At 44.5% G+C, this 22,010-nt stretch overlaps 1 protein-coding gene across 1 annotated transcript in view; it reads left to right on the plus strand.

Annotated features, from left to right (window-relative positions):
• Window positions 1-22,010, plus strand: part of ANAPC5 (anaphase promoting complex subunit 5) — a 148,009-nt gene that overhangs the window by 24,489 nt on the left and 101,510 nt on the right. Inside the window, exons 6-8 of the mRNA XM_085633322.1 lie at window positions 31-132; window positions 9,595-9,785; window positions 11,860-11,941. Coding sequence (XP_085489448.1) covers window positions 31-132; window positions 9,595-9,785; window positions 11,860-11,941 — 375 coding nt within the window. The remainder of the gene's footprint in view (window positions 1-30; window positions 133-9,594; window positions 9,786-11,859; window positions 11,942-22,010) is intronic.

Genomic DNA, 22,010 nt, shown 5'->3' on the forward strand with positions numbered 1-22,010 from the left:
TTCAAGACATGGTCTGCTCTTCCATTGTAGGCATCATTGTTGAAAAATGATGAGAACAAAGCACTTACGCCAGCCTGTTTACAAAAGGATTTGAACAATTTACTGAAATTCAACCCCGACTTTGCAGAAGCGGTAAGTGAATGATATTCTGCTTTCTGCTCCTTTGCAAGAAATCCAGGGGTTTTGTTATATTTTGGTCTAACTCTTAGTTCAAAATGTATTTTGTTTGAGTAACTCAGAATGTTGCTTCAGGTAATACTCGGCTCAGATCTTCAGCAGGTAGCAAAGATTGATTTACGTTTAGTTTTATCAACACTGATACTCACACATTTGAAAATATAAGAGCAGTCTGCATTTGTAATAAAATGTCATGAACAAATGTTGATACAGATATTCCTTTCAATGCATGTATCAATCAAAAAGATAGTTTTGCTCAAAATTGCTCAGCCTAGGATATCGTAGTCCCCATGTGTACGAAAGTGCTGGCTAGTTAGTACCTTTATACTAATTTGAGGTAATATTAATCTCCTACAAGGCTACCTAAAGGTGTGACCAAAGGTTCCCTGCTTTTTACTGTAGATACATATCTATTTTGAAATAGCACATGACCATGGGCTGTGTAACTGCTGACTTGAAGAAAAAAAGGCGTTATCAAGCGATTTAAAACCTAGATTGGTGAACATTGACTTTAGTTAGTACGTACTTAATGTGATGTACAATAAACTTGAAAACAAGCAGCGTGTGGTGTCCTGCTTTCTTCTCTGCTTTGTCCTTTCTCTGTGTTCTGTTCTCTGCTGCTCACCCAGTCTTAGTGATGTCATAGAATGTTCCCTGTGTGTATGTTTGAGTGGAACCGGTGGGGCTCCCAGGTGCATTTCCATAAAGCAGGCTTAAAGTAGGCTCTTTTTAAAAGTAAACTTACTGCTTCTTTCCTTGCACTCTTCTCCCTGCTGTTTATAGAGGTGTGTGTGTTTTGTGTCTTTTGAGGTGCTCTTCTTTTCTCTTCTCTTTTGTGTTCTCTCTTCCTTATCTCCACCGCCTCATTTGGTATTGTCTCCGTTAGGTAGGGAGAAGTGTGGTATCCTGCTTTCTTCTCTGCTTTGTCCTTTCGCTGTGTTCTGTTCTCTGCTGCTCAGCCAGTCTCAGTGATGTCACACAATGTTCCCTCTGTGCATGTTTGAGTGTATTTGTCAGTTGCTTTATGTAGGCTGAGAAGCAGGGATGCTGCTCCCGGTGGGGCTGATTATGCTGATTATCCTGAATATCCTGTTTCTACTCCTGTAACTACTTTGACTTGCTTACCCCCAACTGTTCCTGTCTTGATGTAATCCCAAGAATAAATCTACTTCTGTATACAACTACTTCTGAGTTTATCTCATTTTAAGAACTTCACACAGTGCCCAAGCTTCAAGACAGAATGGACATTTTCTTTCTTTCCTCAGAATGTTCTGCAAGGTCCACATATGTTTCTCTTCCCTGAAGAATTTAATTTCTAAAGGTATGCTTGCTAGTTAAGTGCTGTGAAATATTTCAGCCCTACTCTGTTCAGCAGGCCCCCTTATGAGCATGTGATATTGGACAACTTCTCTGTTGTGATTGTACCAGGAACTGTCCACATAGAGCTCATGCTTATTGAACTTAAAGTGCTTTTAGGCCAAAACATTTTCTAAAGGTTTATCACCCATTTTTCTTGTATGAACCCATCTAGTGACTCATCTCATCTGCTGTATTCCACGTTGAGCTCAACAAGTTTTTCAGTTGATGGGTTAGAGTACTAGGAAAAGACATCTGAATCCCCTTGAGCTTGCCCTTAACGGAATGCTACCTGGCCTCTATGAGTGGCCTCAATAACCTTACAGATTCTGTACTCTCTGTCTCTTACATCAAACGTCTTACTATATTTTAGACTTGAACCAAACCTACGTTCTAATGCGTGCCTTTCTCTGTGTAATCGTAATATCGTCCTTTGGCAGGTTTCTTCTACATGGGACAATATGAGTGAGACAATCTTGCTGATTAATAATCATGATTCAAACTCCCTTTCAAGTTAACCATATAAAGTCTTTGTGTGATATAAATGTAGTCTTTCTACAAAGTCTGTCTTCGCCAGGTACTGGGGCAAGTTTGTAGCCTGGTTTGACACCCGCAATACTGACCTGCTGTGGGCCAAACTGTCAAATGTCTTATTGTTTGTGTTATCTTTTGCCCAACAAGGCCTTGCAGTGGGCACCTTTAGATTTAGAAGGCTTTGTTTGATTGTAAGAAAACAGCTTCATCTGCTGATAAGAGGTTCAGTACTGACTCCCCAGCTATTCTCAGTATTTTGTTTAGGACCGCGATAAAGATTGAATCAAGCATTACATAAAACTGCAGAAAGTTACCAGTACAGAGCCCTGACGGACATTATGAATCCCCTGCTACCAGTCAGTCACTTCATGCTGAGTTCCAAACTGTGCTGGGGTAAAATCAGTTTCCTGTAGTGGAACCACCTAAGACTGCAACGCTGGCAGTCCCTGAAGAATTTGGGCCAAACTGGGTCAAACCATCCAGGATGGTCAGGCTGCTTCAAAATTGCGTAGTTGTCAGCTGCATGGTGCTTTTGTGGATTCTTGGTGTACGTGCAAGCCTCTTAAGTGTACATGCATCGATGGAACTCGGCTGTTTGTTGAGTCCGATTCAGCTTTTGAAGGCTTTAGAGAATGCTGGGCCACAGCATGTTCCTTGGACCTTTCCATCCCCGTATGACAGTACCTTCAACAGTTTCACCTCTTTTGTGCAAGTACTCTGGCAAGTACTCTAGGGTCATAGGACCACCATACCCTTGGGACACCCTTTTCCTGTTTTTAATAACTACCACTATTCCATATTAAAGGGATACTGGGAGTTGTTGGTGTTTTATTTTAAATCTTGAACACCAATGGCCTTTTCTCTTAAGTGCTCCCTGAAACACGGTAGAGTCGGGGTGAACCCGATGATGAAGCATGACACTACTAGAGTGTGTGAGGGTTATTATAAAAAAGACATACTGCTCCCAATAGTGGTAGCAGCAGTTAACTAAGTTCACCTTTTGACAGAGAATTGTGCCTCTACCTCTCCTATCTACTCTTGTTAGGGCTGGATACACTTTTTTTGATCAAGCATAGAACACCCAAGCCATCAAGGACATTATATGTCCTACACTTCCGTCGATGTAGAATCAGCCTCCAAGCAGCTTTATTTTGCCCTTTGTGGCACATGCCAGACTGATGGAAGACATTTTCTCCAATGGTGTTAAAAGATAACATGAGACACGTGCATGATTTAGATCGTTCAGTGAGGCTATACTCTGTCATTTCTTTTAGACCTGCCACACCTCCGCCCATATCTGAACATGTTTCAGAGGAGCACTTGGGTATCTTGCTCCAAGAAGTTAAGGCTCCTTTTGGCCAAAGGAGCCGCAGAGGGAGTCTCTGCCCTGGAAAAAGTAACTTGGTGTTACTCTTGCTATTTCCTCTTGCCGAACAGGATGGAGGCCTCATCCCTTAGATCTCTGCCCTTTGAATGCCTTCTTGCAGAAGGACATATTCAAGATATTCACGCTGGCCCAGGTTCTGTATGCTTGGATTGAGGCAACTTGATGGTGGCTTTGGACTTGCAGGGCGCTTACTTTCATGTACCCCTGCTTCAGTCCCACAGACGCTAGTAGCGATTCATGGTGGGTCAGGAGCATTTCCACTTTGCTTTGCTCTCCTTCGACTTCACCAGTGCCTTGTGGATGTTCAAGAATGTGATGGCGAGGGTCTTAGGACACCTTTGGAGCTCAGGTAGCCTAGAATTCCGGTATCTTGATCTCTGGTAGTTGAAGGCAAACGTCACCGCAGTCAGTTGTAGACCACCTCGAGATGATGGCAAACCTCCATGGGAGTTTGCTATTAACTTGCCGAAGTCACAACTGACTCCTTTGCAGAGGCTCCCTTTCAGTGAAGCCTTCCTGGATACCGTGCTATTTTTTCTGCCTTCCCTCCAACTCAACGAGTCCAGGACATTCAGACTATGATCCTGATGTTTCAGCCTTTGCCCTGGGTCTTGGTGAGAGTGGCGACTTGAAACATTTTTTTTTTTTTTTTAACGTTTTTTCCACATTTTGAACTCAACACAGACATACAGCATGATTAGCGCATCGTTGATATTACAGCATTTTTGAAAAACACTTGGATTATAGTAGCATGGAATACATCCGTTGCAGTATCTAGCATTGTGACTTAGTTGATCAAGTAACTGATTGTGTTTCGCTCCTTTCCCACTTTATGTTGCGTCTGACAATCCTAGTCTTGTGTTTGCTTCAGACTATGTACCTGGATCTCAAGCAAAGTTCTATTCTTGGTCTGGGGGTTCCAGTGTGGCTGTATCCCTTGGGGACCCTTAGTGCAGCGATTTATTCCTGTCTTTGTGTGCGGGGGTGGTAGTAGGGGAAGATAGGGGGGGGGAGGGGGTTCGCCCTGTCCGCCCAACATGTCTGGATGAGTTAACAAATATCCTTTCAGGGGGTCCCAAATGTCTTTTGGTCTACTGGACACCGGGAGGAGTTCCGCGTATATTAGCGTCTGTTCTTGTCAGAAAACAAGATCGCAAACCCACTCCTCAAATTTGGGTGCTCTCCCTCTGCCCCATCTGCACGCCACTCTGCGCTTGGCCAACCATAGCCCCAATGCCACGTATCGCTTGTATGCTGATAGTATGTCTGCTATGTGCCCTAATAAGGCCATACGGTCAGTGTTAGCATAGTCATTTTGGTTAGGGCCCGAAGATCTGGCTCCAGTAAGATCGTACAGCTGCGCATTCCCATGCAATGTGCAGGAACCCCACTGCCTCCTGTCCGCACCGGTCGCAAGCATCATTATCTCGTAGTCTAAATTTGAACATTTTGGGTGGCATATAGTAGATTCTGTGGAGGTATTTGAAGTGTATGATGCGTAGTCGACTACTGGCTCATATATTTCCAGTTTGTTAACAGCAATAGCTCCATTTGTCATCATCAATAGCCTCGCCCAGTTCCTCCTCCCATTGTAGTCTAGTTGACCCCCCCCCCCCCCGCCGCCATGAAGTCTAGTCTGTTACACATAGTGTCCATTTTGTTTTCTATTGAGGTGTGACTGTGTTTCATAGTAATGAGGAGCGTTTTAAGGTCCTCATCTGCAGGCGGTGGTGTTTCATTCATCCTTCAGTGCCTACAGTGGAAAGCGCTGCGTGCAGTTCTTTGCGAGCTCTCCCTCAGGGCGTATTCGTTCTTGGCCTTTTTTTGTTTTTCTTTGTTCACCCCTGCAGTCACGGAACGTTCCCTTTCACTGCAGGGGCAAGTACGCAGGCCCAGCCAGGGCCGCATCGGTCCCCCACCCGATGTCCTCAGCGCTGTGCACTTGGTCTTTGATGTTGTAGTGGGGGCCCAATTCGCCCGGGATCCAGTGTCTCGCCTCGGTAGCAAGTGGGCCGCTCAGCAGTTCCGGTCAGGCCTTCTCTTCAGCTGCCTCAGCGCGCGCCCTTCTCAGTAGGCCTCACGCACCCCCTGCCTTGCCTGCCGCATTGGAGGTCCGCCTGGGCTGATCGTGCCGGCACCCACCTCGTATCACTCGGGGGCAGACTCCTCCGTCATCTTGAAGGTCGGCTGCCTGCGTTAACGGGTGTGGCTTGCCGGTCCGGTCTTCAGCTGAATCGGTGCAGGTGCCCTGCCAGCCGCACAAGGCCTCAGCTCCTCCTCCAGGTCTCAGCCCGCAGCCTCTGCGCTGTCATTAGGCCCATCGGCGGCCTATACCATTACCGCTATGTCGCACGGCTGATTATTTAATTAAGCCGCCTCTTTAGTCTCCCAGCACCTTCCGACGTAGTTGTGGCTCCTTTTCTGCGCCAGAATTCACGCAGAAGCAAGATAATAGCGTATTTACTTTCCTGGGCTGCCGGAGGCTCCCAGCAGTGCGGACATTTTGCATGTGCGCCCTCTAGCGCCCCGTGGCCTTGAGACTTCTGGCATCTTGTATCCTGCTTGTCCACTATACCAGGTGACATAAGCAGCACGGAGCCCATGTACTTTTTCCTGCCACTGCCTCTTCTGCTATGAGTTCTGAAGAAATTCAGGAATGACTTTGCCCAAGTCATCTAGTGGCTCCGGATTGTGCAAGGAGAGTATGGTACCTGAAACTCTAGACATGAGCATCCGTCCTTCAGTAAGGCTACTGCTTTGTGAGGATCTCATATTGCAGCAAGCAGAGCATGGCCCTGCTCGCTTACACAAGCGCAATCTTCACCTCTACCCTTGGATATTGACCGAAGGCAGTTGGCTGTGTTTGATATTATCTCTGGCTTAGAAAGGACTTGCAGTGGGCACCTTTAAAGGTTTTCTGTCTGCCCCTTGGGCCTTTTTACATTTGCCTGACCAATGGTCCATGTTCAAATCAATTGTTATGTTGTGATTTCCAAAATGTTAACTCATTTGCTTCCTTCAAAATTGTTTGTGAACCAGAGTGGGGTCTAAATTTTGTTCTCACTTTCCTCGTGTGCATGGCAATGCACAGCTGTCTGCTAAGTTGTCTAATTTTGAAGACTGTTTTTGAAGATAGCCTCGTTGCTGTGCCTTCAGCTCGCATTAGTGAACTTCAACCTCTCTCAGTTCAGCTGCCTTGCTCCACCTTTTTACCCGATAAAGTGGTGTTGAGGACCAGTGCGTCCTTTAAACCGAAGGTAGTGAGTGCTTTTCAAGTTGGGTGACCCAAACTGTCCAAATGTTCTTATCTTCGCCTCATCCCTTGAAAGAGGAGGTGAGCCTCCATTATATGGATCTTTTACATCGACCAAAGACCATCAGGTAGACAATTGGGTGTTTGTGGGGTTCTCTAGGCAAAGAAAGTCAAGGCAGTGCAGAAACAGACTCTGTTGTGGTGGATGGTCCTCTGCATTAAGATCTGATGTGCACTGGCCAAGAAGCAGTCTCCGGAGGGTTCAAGGGCCTAATTCACCCTGGTAAAGGCTGCTACCACTATGCACCTGTCAGGCGGCGACATGAGCATCAGTACATACATTCATGAGGGACTACTGCTCTTTACCACTGGGTCTTACTGGATGAGCATTTCTCCAATTCATTCCTGCAGAACTTTTTAATCTGAGCCATTCCACAGACCCAGGTAAGGAATCTGCAGTTAGAAGTATCCACCAAAAAACAAGTTAGTTACCTTCGGTAACGCTCTTTCTGGTAGACACTATGGGGTTGATTAGGATGGCGATCCGCCCGCCATCGCAACCCGATTTAACCCCCCGCCATATTATAACGGCGGGGGTATCGCGGCGGACGCAAAGTGCGTCCGCCGCTTTTCCACCGGTCGGAAATCGTTCTGATTGTCGTCCAGGTCGATTTGGGCCATAATATGGTGGCGGTGCCTAGCATGCACTGCCATCCATATTAGTATGTGGGGAAATCTAGGCCTTTCCATGACGGCGATGCCACCATGTAAAGGCTGGCGGGGATACATTCTGGGGGCCCGTTGCAGACCCCCGGGGGCAGTGGAGGGTGGGAGGGTGCACTTGGGGGGTACCTATGGTACCCCCCTACATGCCACGTTATGCAGGGCAATGCACAACATGGCATTCTCACCATTGCGGCGGGTGCTGCAGCCAGCAGCACCTGCCTTAATGTTGAGAATGGCTGATGCGACTGCCGAGGTGAAGGTCACATCATGGTTTGGGTGGTGGAACCGACGCATGGCTGGCGGGCAGTCCCATTTCTGCTAGGTTGGCGGGTGGACTTAAGTCTGCGCGCCATCCTAATCACCCCCTATGTGTCTAACTGCAGATTCCTCAAGGCCATGCCACTCCATGTACAATCTCTTTTCCAATCTAAAAATGTTCCAATATAGGAATCTGCACACTGATACCTCTGATTATTGTTGCGTCAAGAAAAAAAAATGACACGTGCACTCATGGGTGGCGCTTATTTGAAGCTTCCTTGTCGCTTCCGGGGCAGAACGAAGTCAACATGGTTCCCCATAGTGCCCCCTACTGGTGCTTAGGAGGATTGCTGTTTAAAATTATCTGGATCCAGTCAATATTCTAAAGGTGAGGAATCTGCGGTTAGATGTTCACCAGAACGAGCATTACTGAAAGTAAGTAACTTGTGCTTTTGATCTCCATGTGGTAGTTGTCTGCAGGTCCACTCTTGAAAGGGTCCTTTGGCATAAAGTGTTATTACTGCTATATTCCTTCAGTGTATTTCTAGGAAAATGGGGGATTATTTCCAGTTTGGTGGATGCTGGACATCTGTCAAAAACGGACGCATATCCTGTCTGCCCTATTTAGAATGTGCAGAATTTTTGGTGTATGTCTATCATCCTCTAAAGCAGTGTTTCCTAAACTGTGGGTTGCGTGTTGATTTTTTGGTAGGTGGCGAAAGTTCAGCAATAAATGAAGATGCATTTAAATTCTGTATTTGTCTTGTCACGTTTGTTGCTCTTAGAAGACAGATGTCAAATGTCCGGCTAAGTCTTCTGACAAATTTCTGCTTTTATTAACTGCTTCAAGCCCATTGGCATGTGGTATGGAATTATAAAGTGCCACCACATCAATGGTGCACAAAATCCAATTCTGTCAATTCATCATTGACTGTCTTCAAGCTTCGTAAGAAATCCGTTGTATCTTCTACGTAAGTTCTCCAACTCTGGACAAATGGTTGGAGATAGGCATCAAGGAAACGCCCAGGTTTTTCGAATATTGATTCGCATCCAGAGACAGACGGTCTAAACGGAGGGTTGACCATGCTTTTGTGTATTTTAGGTAATAAATAGATTTTGGGTCTCTGTGGAAATTGGTTTGTAAGGTAGTTTTTGGTAGATGAATCAATCCAGTGAAGTTCCTCTGCTTATTCTAAAATTAAGTTAAGAACTTTTATGATTTCCATAGTAGGATTATCAGGTAGACGACCGTAGATTGCCTCATTGTTGAAATATTCCAAAACTTTGCTTTCATAATAATCTGTGTCCATCATGACAAGTCCACCCCCTTTGTCTGCTTTTTGAAACGTGATACGTGGATTTTTCGCTAAAGTTGTCAATGCACTGTGTATAAACATTGAAATGTATATTTTGTTTATATTTCATTGAAAATTGTTTTGATTAAAAACAGAATTGAATGCAAGAACGTTTATTTGCTGTGCAGGTTGCAGTCCTAGTCACCTTTCAGAGTCTATGCCACTCAATAGTTTCTACATATATGCTCCGCAGGTACATTTGCAACATACTGATTTAGGTTTCTATAAGTGTGCGCTCATCACCAACATTTACATTTGTGCAAAATTAGTGCCATTTCAGTTGAAAGTTTGCAGTCCGTAAATGACAGTGCGCCACCTCACAATGCTTTAGTTTTATAATAGAAACTGCAGCCTCAAGTCCATTAAAGGATGGGTCACAAGAGTTGGTCGTTCTAAAAAGTGGGTCATGGTTCTAAAATGTTAGAGAAACACTGCACTAAATTCTAAAAAGTCGCCGTACTTCTACTAATATAAAAAATAACTTTTAGATACATGATTTACTATTCAGTTGTTTAATTTTAAGGTTTAATTTGTCTTTCTCCTACCAGCATTATCTAAGTTATTTAAATAGCCTTCGAGTGCAAGATGTGTTCAGCTCGACGCATAGCCTTCTACATTATTTTGATCGTCTAATTCTTACTGGAGCTGAAAACAAAAGCAACGGGGATGAAGGCTCAGGGCGAAGTTTGAGATACGCTGCTCTCAATTTGGCCGCCTTGCACTGTCGATTTGGCCACTAGTAAGTATAGAGACAGTTGGTAAGACTTGATAGAACATGGCGTCTACACAAGGAAATGTACAGAAATAACCATAAGCTGAAGGATGTCTTTATTCAAAACCGATGGCTGACAATACTTGATCCACTGATGCATGGACATGAATGCAATCGCACAAAATATTAGGACGGGCACAAAAATTATTTGACTCGGAACCCTTGAGCTGTGGCTTCTGTTTACGTTTGCACTGGAATCTGTAGAGCATATCTGAGATGTCTCTGTTCCGTGAATGTGACCTCCACTGAGTTTTATGTGCTGTTCATCTTTCTGATGGCTCACACAATAACATAACGAGCAATGCTATTTATTTATTTTTGTGTGAAGCGCAACATGCATCCTTGTAGTTTGTGTGCTTTTACCACCAGTTCTCGGTGGGCAGGTATAGCAAGCAAGTCTATCACTTGCAAATTCCACTTTTCAAACAACAATATATGATAGAGTCAAGAGAAAATCTAGGTAAGAGCATAACACACCCTTACATGCCCACACTGAACAACAATCAGAGAGTCTAATTTTAGAGTTTAGTCAGTCCTGGAAATCCTCCAATTTCCAGAGGACACACAAAATATGAGATATAGTCCATCATAGTAATAGTATTGTGGAGGAAATTCAACCGGTGAATACTATCCCGTATTTGGAGTGACGATTTTCATGTACCATTCAAATATAAATCCTACCCTTGGTGGCTACCCAGAGACGCCCGACCAAACATACTGCCCACTCCTTGTTCAATCATCCATCATTCAGGAAAAAGCAAGTTAGCTAGACCCTCTACCTACCTTACACACGACTTATCTCTAAAGTTTAGTTAATTTTTTTAATTGTGCGCTAGTTAGCACCACAAAACAAAGTGTTTTGTGGTGCAAACAGCTCAAGCAAGGTACAGCAAAAACCAGTGCCAATTATTTCACTTGAATATCCAGGAGACAAAAGCAGCTTCTTTCCGAGTTTGCCTGTACAAAAGTTGTTTACAATGAAGCAAATCACTTTGGGTAAGCAGTTCCAAGACTGGGGTCACGCCCCAAAAGGCCCTGCCCCTTGCGTGATGTTTTTGGAAATAGGGGATTACAAGGTGTATCTTTTCCAATAGGCACAGACAAAGGAGAGGAGCAAATCAGCTGTGTTTTTACCTTGATAAATATCAGGAGTTTTGTATAAAAGTTTCAATGTTCCCTGCCTAGAACTTTAAAGGCTGTCCTTGCAAAAATGATTGACAATTAGGCACCTTGGGCCTAATGTCGTCTTGTTAGTACCCATCGCATGTTCATGCCGAAGATCTATAAACTATTTAATCTAGTGAAGGTTACACTTTTTCTACAGTTGGAAGTATTGTTTTATCCCTTCTGTCCCCAGGATATCTACCAATCTGGTTATTCCTATGGTTTTGCAGTTTTCAAATCCCTTCAATCTGTGACATACCCTAGCAAGTCTCCCACCCATAACGGGGTCAGTACTGTTCTGCCTCCCATGCTCCTGTAGCCATTTGTCATATTTTACAAACCACTGTTGTAGCTTCCCAGCTTCCCAGAGTGTTTTCATCTCCGTCTAATTGTACAAGTAGTACATATACATGAGGCCCAATAGTAACATCTAATGTTTGGCAAGGATCTGCCTACCGTATATCTGGGTCTGTATAGGGTCATCAATGCTATGCGGATTGCAAATCAATTTCACAACATTGTTCGGAGCCCTCCCACCGGTTTATTGAAAAATCTTTCAGGAATGCATTACGGTATGTTTTTAATTGCGTATATTAGGCAAGGCAAAGTTATAATTTTTAACAGAGAAGCTTGTTCAGTCGTAGACAATGGTAACATACACCAGTGCACCAGTGTTTCACTTCCTATCTAGCAATATTCCCCTTTTTGTTGAATAACATGCACTTTCCTGTTGTGTAACTTGCCCTTTCCTGTTGTAGAATTGAGATTGACACCCCTTTCTTTTTTGGTCAGTGTTCTGAATGCGCTTTGTCAAAGTGTTTTGGTGACCTAAATCTGGGCTTAAAGTGATCATGATTGTCTTTCGTTTCCTCTTTAGTCACCAAGCCGAGCTCGCTCTGCAGGAAGCAATCCGAATAGCTCAGGAGTCCAATGATCATGTGTGTTTGCAGCACTGCTTGGTAAGTAACTCCATGATGATGCTACGTGTTTTGGAGCATCTCTGTTTGTTTCTGACACCTTTGAATTTGACCATATAGTAAAGTGCTCTAGAATCATGTGCTGCATTTAATTGTATGGAGACCTTCTGTAGTTTGGTAAGAGCGAACTATGCATAAGGATGCTTTTTTTTTAATCTGAAAGCATTAAGAACCTTAATAGGTGCACATCATCTGTGTGCCCGGTTTCCTGATTCTTCTTAGAAAAATAGAAGTATTGTTTGCGTAAACCATGATCTTATCAGGCACCAGTATTCATAATGTTATCTGGACTTCTCCTTGGGACATCTTTACAAAACCTTTGATTTACAAGGGCACTGTACACACTATGCTGAACACAGGTTCCCTCTTTAAACTGCTTGACTGCAGATGTTTATTATCTACCAAAAGATATAGAAAGATAAGTGCACCTGTGTATTTCTTTGTTATGTTTGTTACTGTAACTGGTGAATGGCACTACTGTGCCCTGCTACAATACAGAACCCTTGAAATAAACCACCTCAAATGGGCAGCGTCAAACTAGAAGCCAAGATATAGCCAGTCTGGCAAAGACTGCAAAAAGAGAAAACCAACAGCAGAGGTTTGGCTTGAAACAACACCCCGGTCAACTTCAGAACACCTGCTTCCCTTGTGCTCTTCAGAAAGGATGTGAAGGCCCTCCATTTTAGATAAATTGAAACACCTTCCAAATAGGAAGCACTGCTGCATAGTAAATGGCTTACCTCCAGGCTTTCATCAGTTGTCAGGGTTCTGTTACCATCTAGTTTGGTTTATGCTTTACATGCTTAAATAGCCATTCATACCTATATGCATACAGTAGTCTCTCTGTTTGCAGGTCTGCAGATTTCTCTTCTTGTCCAGTGACCAACCACAGACTGGCCTTCTGAAATTGGCTTTGCTTTGTCCTGGCCCAGTGTGCAGCAAAAGATCCACAGAACTCTGGAATTCCATAAATTATCTGCTTGTCCAAGGGACTGCCTGTCATGTAAAAAAGAATAGTCCCTTCTGGTGACAAGTTAGGGCAGTGTTCTTATTATCTTGGAGCTTGGATAACAACCTCTCTGATTATACCATGACTCATATTACATCAAGGATTACATTCTAGCAATGCTCTGGTTTAGCTAACTTTTTGCAAATCACATACTGGGGCTTGGAAGTAGGGCGGGAGCGGTAGTTCTATGGCTGGAATGTCCTCTTCAGTCAGTACACACCCACAAACTTACATTAGTTTCATTAAGCAGCAATAATTCTTACTTGAAGTCTATGGTATTCCTTATGCTATGGACTTGATATATGTATTAATAAAAATAAATAAAGATATGAATAAGAAAAATATCCTGAGCATTTTAAAAACGTTTTTAGTTAGAAGCTAACTGCTAGTGTAGAACATAGCATGCATGAATGTTTACAGTCACCGTTCAAAAATGCTTCAACTTGAACTAGCAATCAACATTCAACTAAAAGCACTTATGAATTCCTCATGATTTTCTAGAAAATCTACACATCTGAGCACTTAAAGAGCCTGTATTCTGACCGCACAGAGACGTATGAATGCACACAGTGGTAGATTGTCCAAAAAGCCCTTCAAGGCTGCATGTTCTCCCATTCACTGCTTTACGTTGTTAAGATCTTATCAACGCCAAGCATCTACACTTCTTGAATTGGGAAGGACGTATGCCTACACTTTTTAGCAGAGTTCAAATACTTCCACAGACAAAGCACCACTTCCCGGTAGGCAACTTGTACTCTGACAGGAGTAGCACCTGGCCTTTTAGCGTCTATAAGTCCCTCTTTGTCACCTTTTGACTGTAAGACCTGGCATGGCCTCCAGCTTTGTCCATACCAAGTTTGATTGCTGCCCTGTGTCTGACTAAGGCCAATGTCAACCCAGTTACTGTTTCTGTCCCACCATTTCTACTACGAACTCTGATTTCACATGATTACTTATTGATGTTTTAATGTGATCAGGGCCTTCTCACGGTGTGCAGTTGTTCTGATATTTGAACATGCGTTTGCATAGAGAAACAGATGTTATGTTATGTTACTAAGTTTTATACCGCGCACAGCTGCCCCAGCAAAGGGGCGTCCTGGCGCCAAAGGTGAACACAACAACACAGTAAGCAGTGGGATTACTTTGATTTATTAAAAAGAAACGTTTTAATAGCCCCTCTAAACCTGGTTAGATTATCCACAGCACGGATTTCAGCAGGAAGAGTATTCCAGAGCTGGGCAGCTACCACTCGGAAGGAGCGGCCACCCGCCCTGGTCAACCTAAAGCGAGGTACAACCGCCAAGTTCTGGCCCAAAGATCTCAACAAGCGCGAAGGAGTGTACGGAGTAAGGAGATTCATAAGGATAGGAGGGGCCAAGCCCTTCAAAATTTTGAAGGCCAGGCACAACACCTTAAACTTAATACGCCGCACAACAGGTAGCCAGTGAAGAGTATATAATGCTCCGGACACTGAGCAGCGTTTGGGCAACCCAAGTATTGCTCTAGCCGCGGCGTTCTGAGGTCATATATTTTTGTCTATTTTTGTGTATTGTTGTTGAAGTTAAAATTGTCGAAATGGCTTGGTGGTTTCTGGCTTCCGGTTGTAATTCAATAGGGCCTGCAGAAGTTAAAGGGTTAAGAACCACTGAAGTAGATTGTTTTTTAAGCCTTCAATTGTAAGCTTTTTGCCAAGGTGCAATGCAGAAAATGCATCCTTCATAAAATCTGTTTATCTTCTATAGCAAATAAAATAAATAAGCCTTCTCCTGAATGCTGTCTTTATTTTTGTATTGACTGTATGGCCAGAATCTATAATTCGTACAGATTGCTTCTGGAGAAATCCGATCTCCTCACAGATTATTTCCTGTAAAAGGTTTTGTAAGAAATAGTCTCCCTTCCTGAGGAATGTGTTTTTTGCTTCCCGTCTTGGTTTGTGCTATGCAACTACTAACATACAATGTTTTTTCTTGGGAGGAGCTCCTAGATCAGAGATAACCTCTGTGTTTCACTGCAAGGATTAATACCTGAAAACCTACGTTTGTGAGGCCTATTCAAGTTTTTGCCTTTAAGTTAAACATATTTTCGGACTTAGCTTAGCTTATTGTAGATTACTTCTTGCCCAAACGTTTGAGATAGAGAAGTGTTTGATCCTACTTGTTCTCTTGCCTGTTGAAAAAGAGAAGTTTAGAGCTTCCCTTAATTAAGAAAGCAACTAAATAAATTGTTTAGAAGTTTTTAGATGTAATAAAAGGAATACTCTTAAGCAGTATTATGACTGATTGCTGGAAGTGGCCTATCCTGTAGCGGTCATCATAAAATGCATACTGCATATTTCTACTTCCCGAAAGAAAGATTTCTTACCTCAGTCTTTTAGCAATAGTACTCTAACCAACAAGAATCGTGTAGTAGGAGTTGGCTGACATCTCTCAATATGTGTTCCAATATCGAATTAACCAAAATACAAACATAGTTGCTTCTAAGATGAGCAGCTTGAGTCCATAAAGACTGTTCGACACACTTGTAGCAGTTTGCTGGATTGTTGTTCTGACAAGAATGACTGCCCGTCTCTCAATCAGGAGACTACTATCCGTGCATCTTTCAATAAGTGTTTTTACCCAGTCTGTTACTAAACAATTGTACTTTTCTCTTTCAGCCAGTAAGTAAGTTTATTTCTTTAGTAATCCAGCATTTAGAATTGCTTGTGGATATTGCTACTACTTTGAGGGGATTCAGTTCCCAAGATTCCATAAGTATATTTTCTCCCACAATAGACCATATTTCATTCTAGTTCCTTATCTGTTGTGACTGGTAGCATCTCTGGCCAGAAAGGAAACTGATGTAAGGTTATGGGATATATCGCCACTATGCCGCATTAGATGAAGCAGTTTGCCTTACCAGAGAATAGAGTCATCCCTGTTATTTTACTTGGCCCATTCCTAGTTCTATTTTTATTTCATATCCTCTCCCCGACAGTTTCATCCTTTGTCAATTCCTGATTGTTTCTATCTCCTAACCTCCATAAAACATCAACCATTACTGAGAGATACTTCTAACAACATGTTTCTCACCTTGTGAATATCCGCACATGCCAGACTGGATCTGGAAACGTGCTCTAATTCCTATTTGTATTGTTGACGTCTGGCGCCATCGACTTCAGTTGCAACTCTGTTCCTGCTTTGGGCATGACTTGGAGCTGCAGAAAGCCTGGTCACCTCCTACTTATTTTGTTTATTCACCAAATTCTCAAACTCTTACCTTACAGTGTGCATGAATGTCTCCACGAAGATGACCGGTTTTAAGCTGTGCCACAAATGCCGGAAGCAGATGTCTGAGACTGACGCACTCAAATTCTGTTTTTAGTGCCTCAGCACCAAGCATGACTTCATCTTGTGCAGCAAGTGTTTATTGAGGCACCTGAAGGACACCAGGGAAAAGGGAGGTCATGCTCCATGTCGTAGTACACCAGAATTGATCTTGGCCTTAGTCGAGGGCCTGCTTATCAGGCAGTTGTATTGTGAAGTCAAAAGACTAGTCTATAGACAAGTCGACGAAGAAGCACAAGAAGAGCACTTGAAGCTCTTAACATCCAGATGCTTCTGATCTAAGGAGTAATCTCTTGGTCGGCAGTCACAAGACCAGACTAAGGGGGCTATTTACAGTTTGACAGCAGGGTACTTTGCTGCAATTGAGGTGGAGTACCCGGTCCACCAAACTACTAGTCTACTCGCTCAGTTTGGATTTTAGTTGTCCATCACCCTTCTACCTGTAGACCCTGGCTTCTCATGTGGAAATCTTGTACCCGCAGCCTTAAGAACATCGGTCTGTTGGTGGGAGTACTTTGGACCTAAAGTCCTATTTAAGGCCGACATTGTGACATACTTTTTTCCTTTTCAGGAGAAAAAAATAAACATAACTCCCACACCCTGGAAGTTTTTTGTCAGGGTCCTTAGTATTTTTTGTTTTTCAAATATAAACTTCAGCTTTGGGAGTTTGTTTTTGAAAATCAAAAACGTTTGCTCGGCAGCTGTATGATACACAGCAAACTTACAATGCTTCCTTATGAGTTGCTGTGGCAGCAGCTGTCTGATGGTCCAGATGTCTCTGCAAAGCAGGCAGAGATCTCTAAATATGGCGGTTGATAATCCACCAGGGTGACTAAGGTTATTGTCTCCACACTCACCCGCCATAGCTAAATAACCCCCCAAGTCTTTAGTGTCCGACTCTGACCCAGTGTCAAACTTGGAGCCAATGCACCCGAGGTCCCCAGACCATCGATGTCTCTGCAGCAGATTGCGGCCTTCAAGTAGGCGATGCCACAGCTTTTCAAATTGTTTCTGGTTCCTTATCATGTGCCTCTCATTCCTATAAATCTTTCGGAGCCTCCAGTCAAACATTTGCCAGTGGACGTTCTGCCAATCGTGCCAGGCTGTGCCTCCACTCCTATGCCACAAGGCCCACCTCCTAGTCCTCCGTTGGCAATGGCTGCAGATCCTACTCCAGCCTCTGATCCAGAACCATCTTCAGCTGGAGCCTGCCTAGTACCTAAGTTCGAGGCATGTGGGCTGCTGAATTCATATCTGTGCATAGATCGCCGCCTAGTGTTGGGTCCGGATGATTGCACATTGTTGTCCTGGAAGAGTCTTCGAAGTATCACGAGATAGGTGGCTCCTCCCCTGGACTACAGTGCGCATGGGCATCCTCTCCATTCTTAGATTGTTTTTTTCCGCCATTGTGGCAGTGATGGATTAGATACAGTAAGTGATGACCGTGCTATACAGTAATTCTGAGTGCTGCAGCCGCTACAGGCGCCGGGGAGGAGGGTGGGCGATATGAATGTCAGCAGCCCTACATGCCAAGAACAGATGCATACTGGTAAGTAGCATATTCAGTTCGAGGCATGTGGGCTGCTGAATTCATATCTGTGCATAGAATATATAGCAGTCCCTCCATTATATGAATGTCAGCAGCCCTACATGCCAAGAACAGATGCATACTGGTAAGTAGCATATTCATTACAGTTAGCAAAGCAAATGTTGGGGATGATGAGGGTTACACTCCTGTCCCTCTGCCTTAGCAATTGTGCTTCTGGAGGATAAAAGACAGTTCGAGGCATATGAGCTGCAGATTGTACACTGTGCATAGATCGCCATCTGGTGTTGGGCTCGGATGCTTGCACCTTGTTGTTTTGGAAGAGTCTTTTGTAGTCACGAGATAGGTGACTACTCCCTTGGACGATAGTGCGCATGGGCATCGACTCCATCCCCAGATTGTTTTTTTCCGCCATCGGGTTCGGATGTAACTTATGCGCTCCGGTTCGGCACCATATTCTCCAAACCTTTTCGAGGCGCAAACTATCTAAAACTGGATGGTATTGTTTTCGATCGCGTGATCTTTGACGCGCACCTCATCTACTTGATTCCGGTCATCGATGCGGGCCGCTGGGCCTATCGACGCCGTTCGGGCCTACAGCTCATGGAAAAGACTCCATTTAAAAAAGGCCCCCATTGTGGAGCTAAATTCCCACACAGTGACCACCACAAGGTCTGTAACCCGTGTCTCTCGCCTGAGCACGACGACGAGTGAGTACAATTGCCCCTACCCCAACCCCACCCGAAAAAAAGAAGGCCCTGGTCAAGAATTCGCCTGCTGGCCCCAATCGCGACCGAAAACAAGCTTCAGAAACCCCGCCCCCGGGCCCGGCTTCGAAGATAAGGGACAAGCCTACCGGTAGCTCGAGACCGAGCAAACCGCATCTCAGTGTTTCGCAGGCACCATCGGCACCGAAGCTGGGCGTGCAGCCTACTCCCAAAAAGACATCGGCACCAAACACCTCGACGCCGAAAGAAAAGGCATCGGATTCAAAATCAAAACATTCGGAACCGAAAAAGATTTCAGCCTCCACATCCAAGTAGAAGGACCCCAAACCACCTCCCAAGGCCCCGGAGTAGAAACCCAAACCTCGCTCAGACCCGAAGAAATCTGCGCCGAAAGCGGTTACCGAAGAGGAAAAACATTTTCGCCCGGATCCGAAACAAAAGACTCTCCACATAGACCTCAAAACAGGACATGTGGCTACTGTTCCACACATGAAGAGGAAACTGGACACACCGGGCATTCCTGTAGTGCCTGTGAAGAGAAAAGACTGTGCCACTTCACCTATACAACCCTCTTCTCCCTCCTAAGCCTGTCTCTCCTCCACATTCTCCTATACTTGCACCAAACTCACCACTACCACAGGTTGAGGATGATTTAGGGGATGGGGGAGGCAACAATGACCCTTTCACTGACCCTGATGACCACACAGACGTACCACAGGGCGATTGGGATGATTATGATGACCCAGTTGATCCTCCAGACCTCCCTGATCCCCATGCATATCCAACAAAGCCATCTCCCCAGATGACAATATTGGCTTTGGTCAGCTTGTAAATAGAGCTGCTCTGTACCATGGTGTTCAGATGCATTCTGACCCTGCAGACGAGGACTTTCTACTAGACACCTTTGAACAGTCATAAAAGACTGTTCAAACCCTGCCAATGTTAAATGGTGTCATTAAACATGCCCCCAACATATTCAAGGACCCTGTTAGGGCTAGAATTCTCAATCCCAGGATTGACAAAAAATATAAACCCGCTCCCAATGATCCCACCTACATCAAGGGTCAACTACCTTTAGATTCACTAGTGGTAACTAATGCTAGGAATTGTGCCAACTCTCAGACCTCCGGTGATGCGCCACCTCCGGATAAAGAGTCTAAGTTGTTAGATGCTTCCGGCAAGAGAGTTGCTGCCCAAGCAGCTAATCACTGGCAGATTGCCAACACACAGGCATTACTTGCTAGGTACGATAGGGCTCACTATGACCAACTGGAAACCCTATTGCAACATTTACTTGATCAATATAAGACCAAGGCCAATGATTTAATTCAGGAGGGCAAATTAATAACTAATGCATCAATCAAGTGTGCCCTTGACGCAGCTGACACCGCCTCTAGGTCCATTAACACTAGCGTGTTACTCAGACGACATGCGTGGTTACGCATTTCTGGCTTCAAACAGGAGGTACAGACAACTATCCTCAATCAGCCGTTCAATCAAGAACAACTTTTTGGATCGGCTGTAGACACCACTCTAGAAAAAATGAAAAAGGACACGGAGACTGCTAAATCCATGGGGGCATTACAGTCTCCATCCACACGTGGTTCCTTTTGTCGCTCCTTCTATAGAGGAGCATCCATAAACATCGAAACAGACACTGCCTCTTCTTCCTATAAGAACACCACACAAACATCCCCCAACAGGGGATATTTTAGAGGTGGAAACAGAGGAAATAACAACAGAGGGAGAGGCTGAGGTAACATCAACTCTCACACCTCCCCCACTAATAAGCAGTGACTTCCCTCCACTCCCTCCAGACCATTCCACCCCGGTTGGAGGGAGACTATCACAGTTCCTACCTGTCTGGACTTCCATCACCACAGACAAGTGGGTAAGACAAATTATCCAGTATGGTTACTGCCTGGAACTTACAGCAACCCCACCCACCATACCACCCAAACAGCGTCCAATGTCCACGGAACATCTCACGCTCTTAAAACAGGAGGTTCTCTCACTGCTTCAAAAGCAAGCAATAGAACTAGTTCCCTTACAGCATCAAGGAACAGGGGTTTACTCGCTGTACTTCCTAATCCCTATAAAGGACGGCACCCTAAGGCCAATACTCAACCTCATACCTCTCAATTCCTACATACAGTCAGATCATTTTCATATGATCACTCTTCAACAGGTCCTCCCACTACTTCAACAAGGCGACTTCCTTGTCACACTAGATCTCAAGGACGCCTACTTCCACATTCTCATACACCCTGCACACAGGAAATGCCTCAGATTCATAGTGGACGGACAACACTATCAGTTCAAAGTCCTTCCATTCGGGGTGACCACCGCACCCAGGGTGTTCACAAAGTGCCTTGCAGTAGTAGCATCACACTTAAGAAGACAACAAATCCATGTCTTTCCATACCTCGACGACTGGCTGATCAAAGCCAAGTCATTCAACCAGTGTGTTCATCATACTCCTCAAACCATCCAGCTACTACACAACTTGGGATTCACAGTAAACTACACAAAGTCACATCTGCAGCCCTCCCACATACATCCGTATCTAGGGGCCACATTAGACACCTCCAGAGCTCTGGCATATCCCAATCCTGCCAGGATAGCCAGTATACAAACCCTAATCACCACATTTCAACCACAGCATGCCCTCCCAGCAAGGGTATTCATGCAACTCATAGAAATGAAGGCCTCTTGCATTTTCATCGTACCTCACGCAAGACTTCCGATGCGCTCCTTACAAGAATGCCTAGCACGTCAGTGGAACCAGGCTCTGGGACAACTTACAGATCTGGTGTTAGTGGACTGCCGCACACATCGCTCTCTGCAGTGGTGAAACACCCAAACCTTTCCAAAGGGCGGCCGTTCCTAGAGACAGTTCCACAGATAGTGCTAACAGCAGATGCATCACTCACCGGCTGGGGAGCCCATCTCCTAAACCACACAATTCGAGGCAAGTGGACCACTCAACAAAGAGAGCTCCACATCAATCACCTGGATTTTCTGGCAATATTTCTAGCATTAAAATCATTCCAAGTACATCTACACCACAAGACTGTCCTAGTCCGGACGGACAATATGACAGATATGTATTACATACAAAAACAAGGAGGCACACATTCTTTGCAGCTCTCTCAACTGGCGCAAAGCATATGGAGATGGGCCATTCCACAAAACATATACCTTCTAGCAGAACACCTTCCAAGAGTTCACAATCAGATTGCGGATCTGCTAAGTCGACAGACACAGCAGATACACGAATGGGAACTTCATCCACAGGTTCTTCAACCATTTTTCCAAATGTTGGGTCAACTAGACCTAGATCTGTTCGCCACACGCAAATGCAAAATGCCCAACCTTCGCCGCCAGGTTTTCACACCCGTTGTCCAAGGGCAATGCGATATGGATGAACTGGTCAGGCACTTTT

This window comes from Triturus cristatus, chromosome 11 (genome assembly GCF_964204655.1).
Source record: "Triturus cristatus chromosome 11, aTriCri1.1, whole genome shotgun sequence".
Lineage (NCBI taxonomy): Eukaryota > Metazoa > Chordata > Amphibia > Caudata > Salamandridae > Triturus > Triturus cristatus.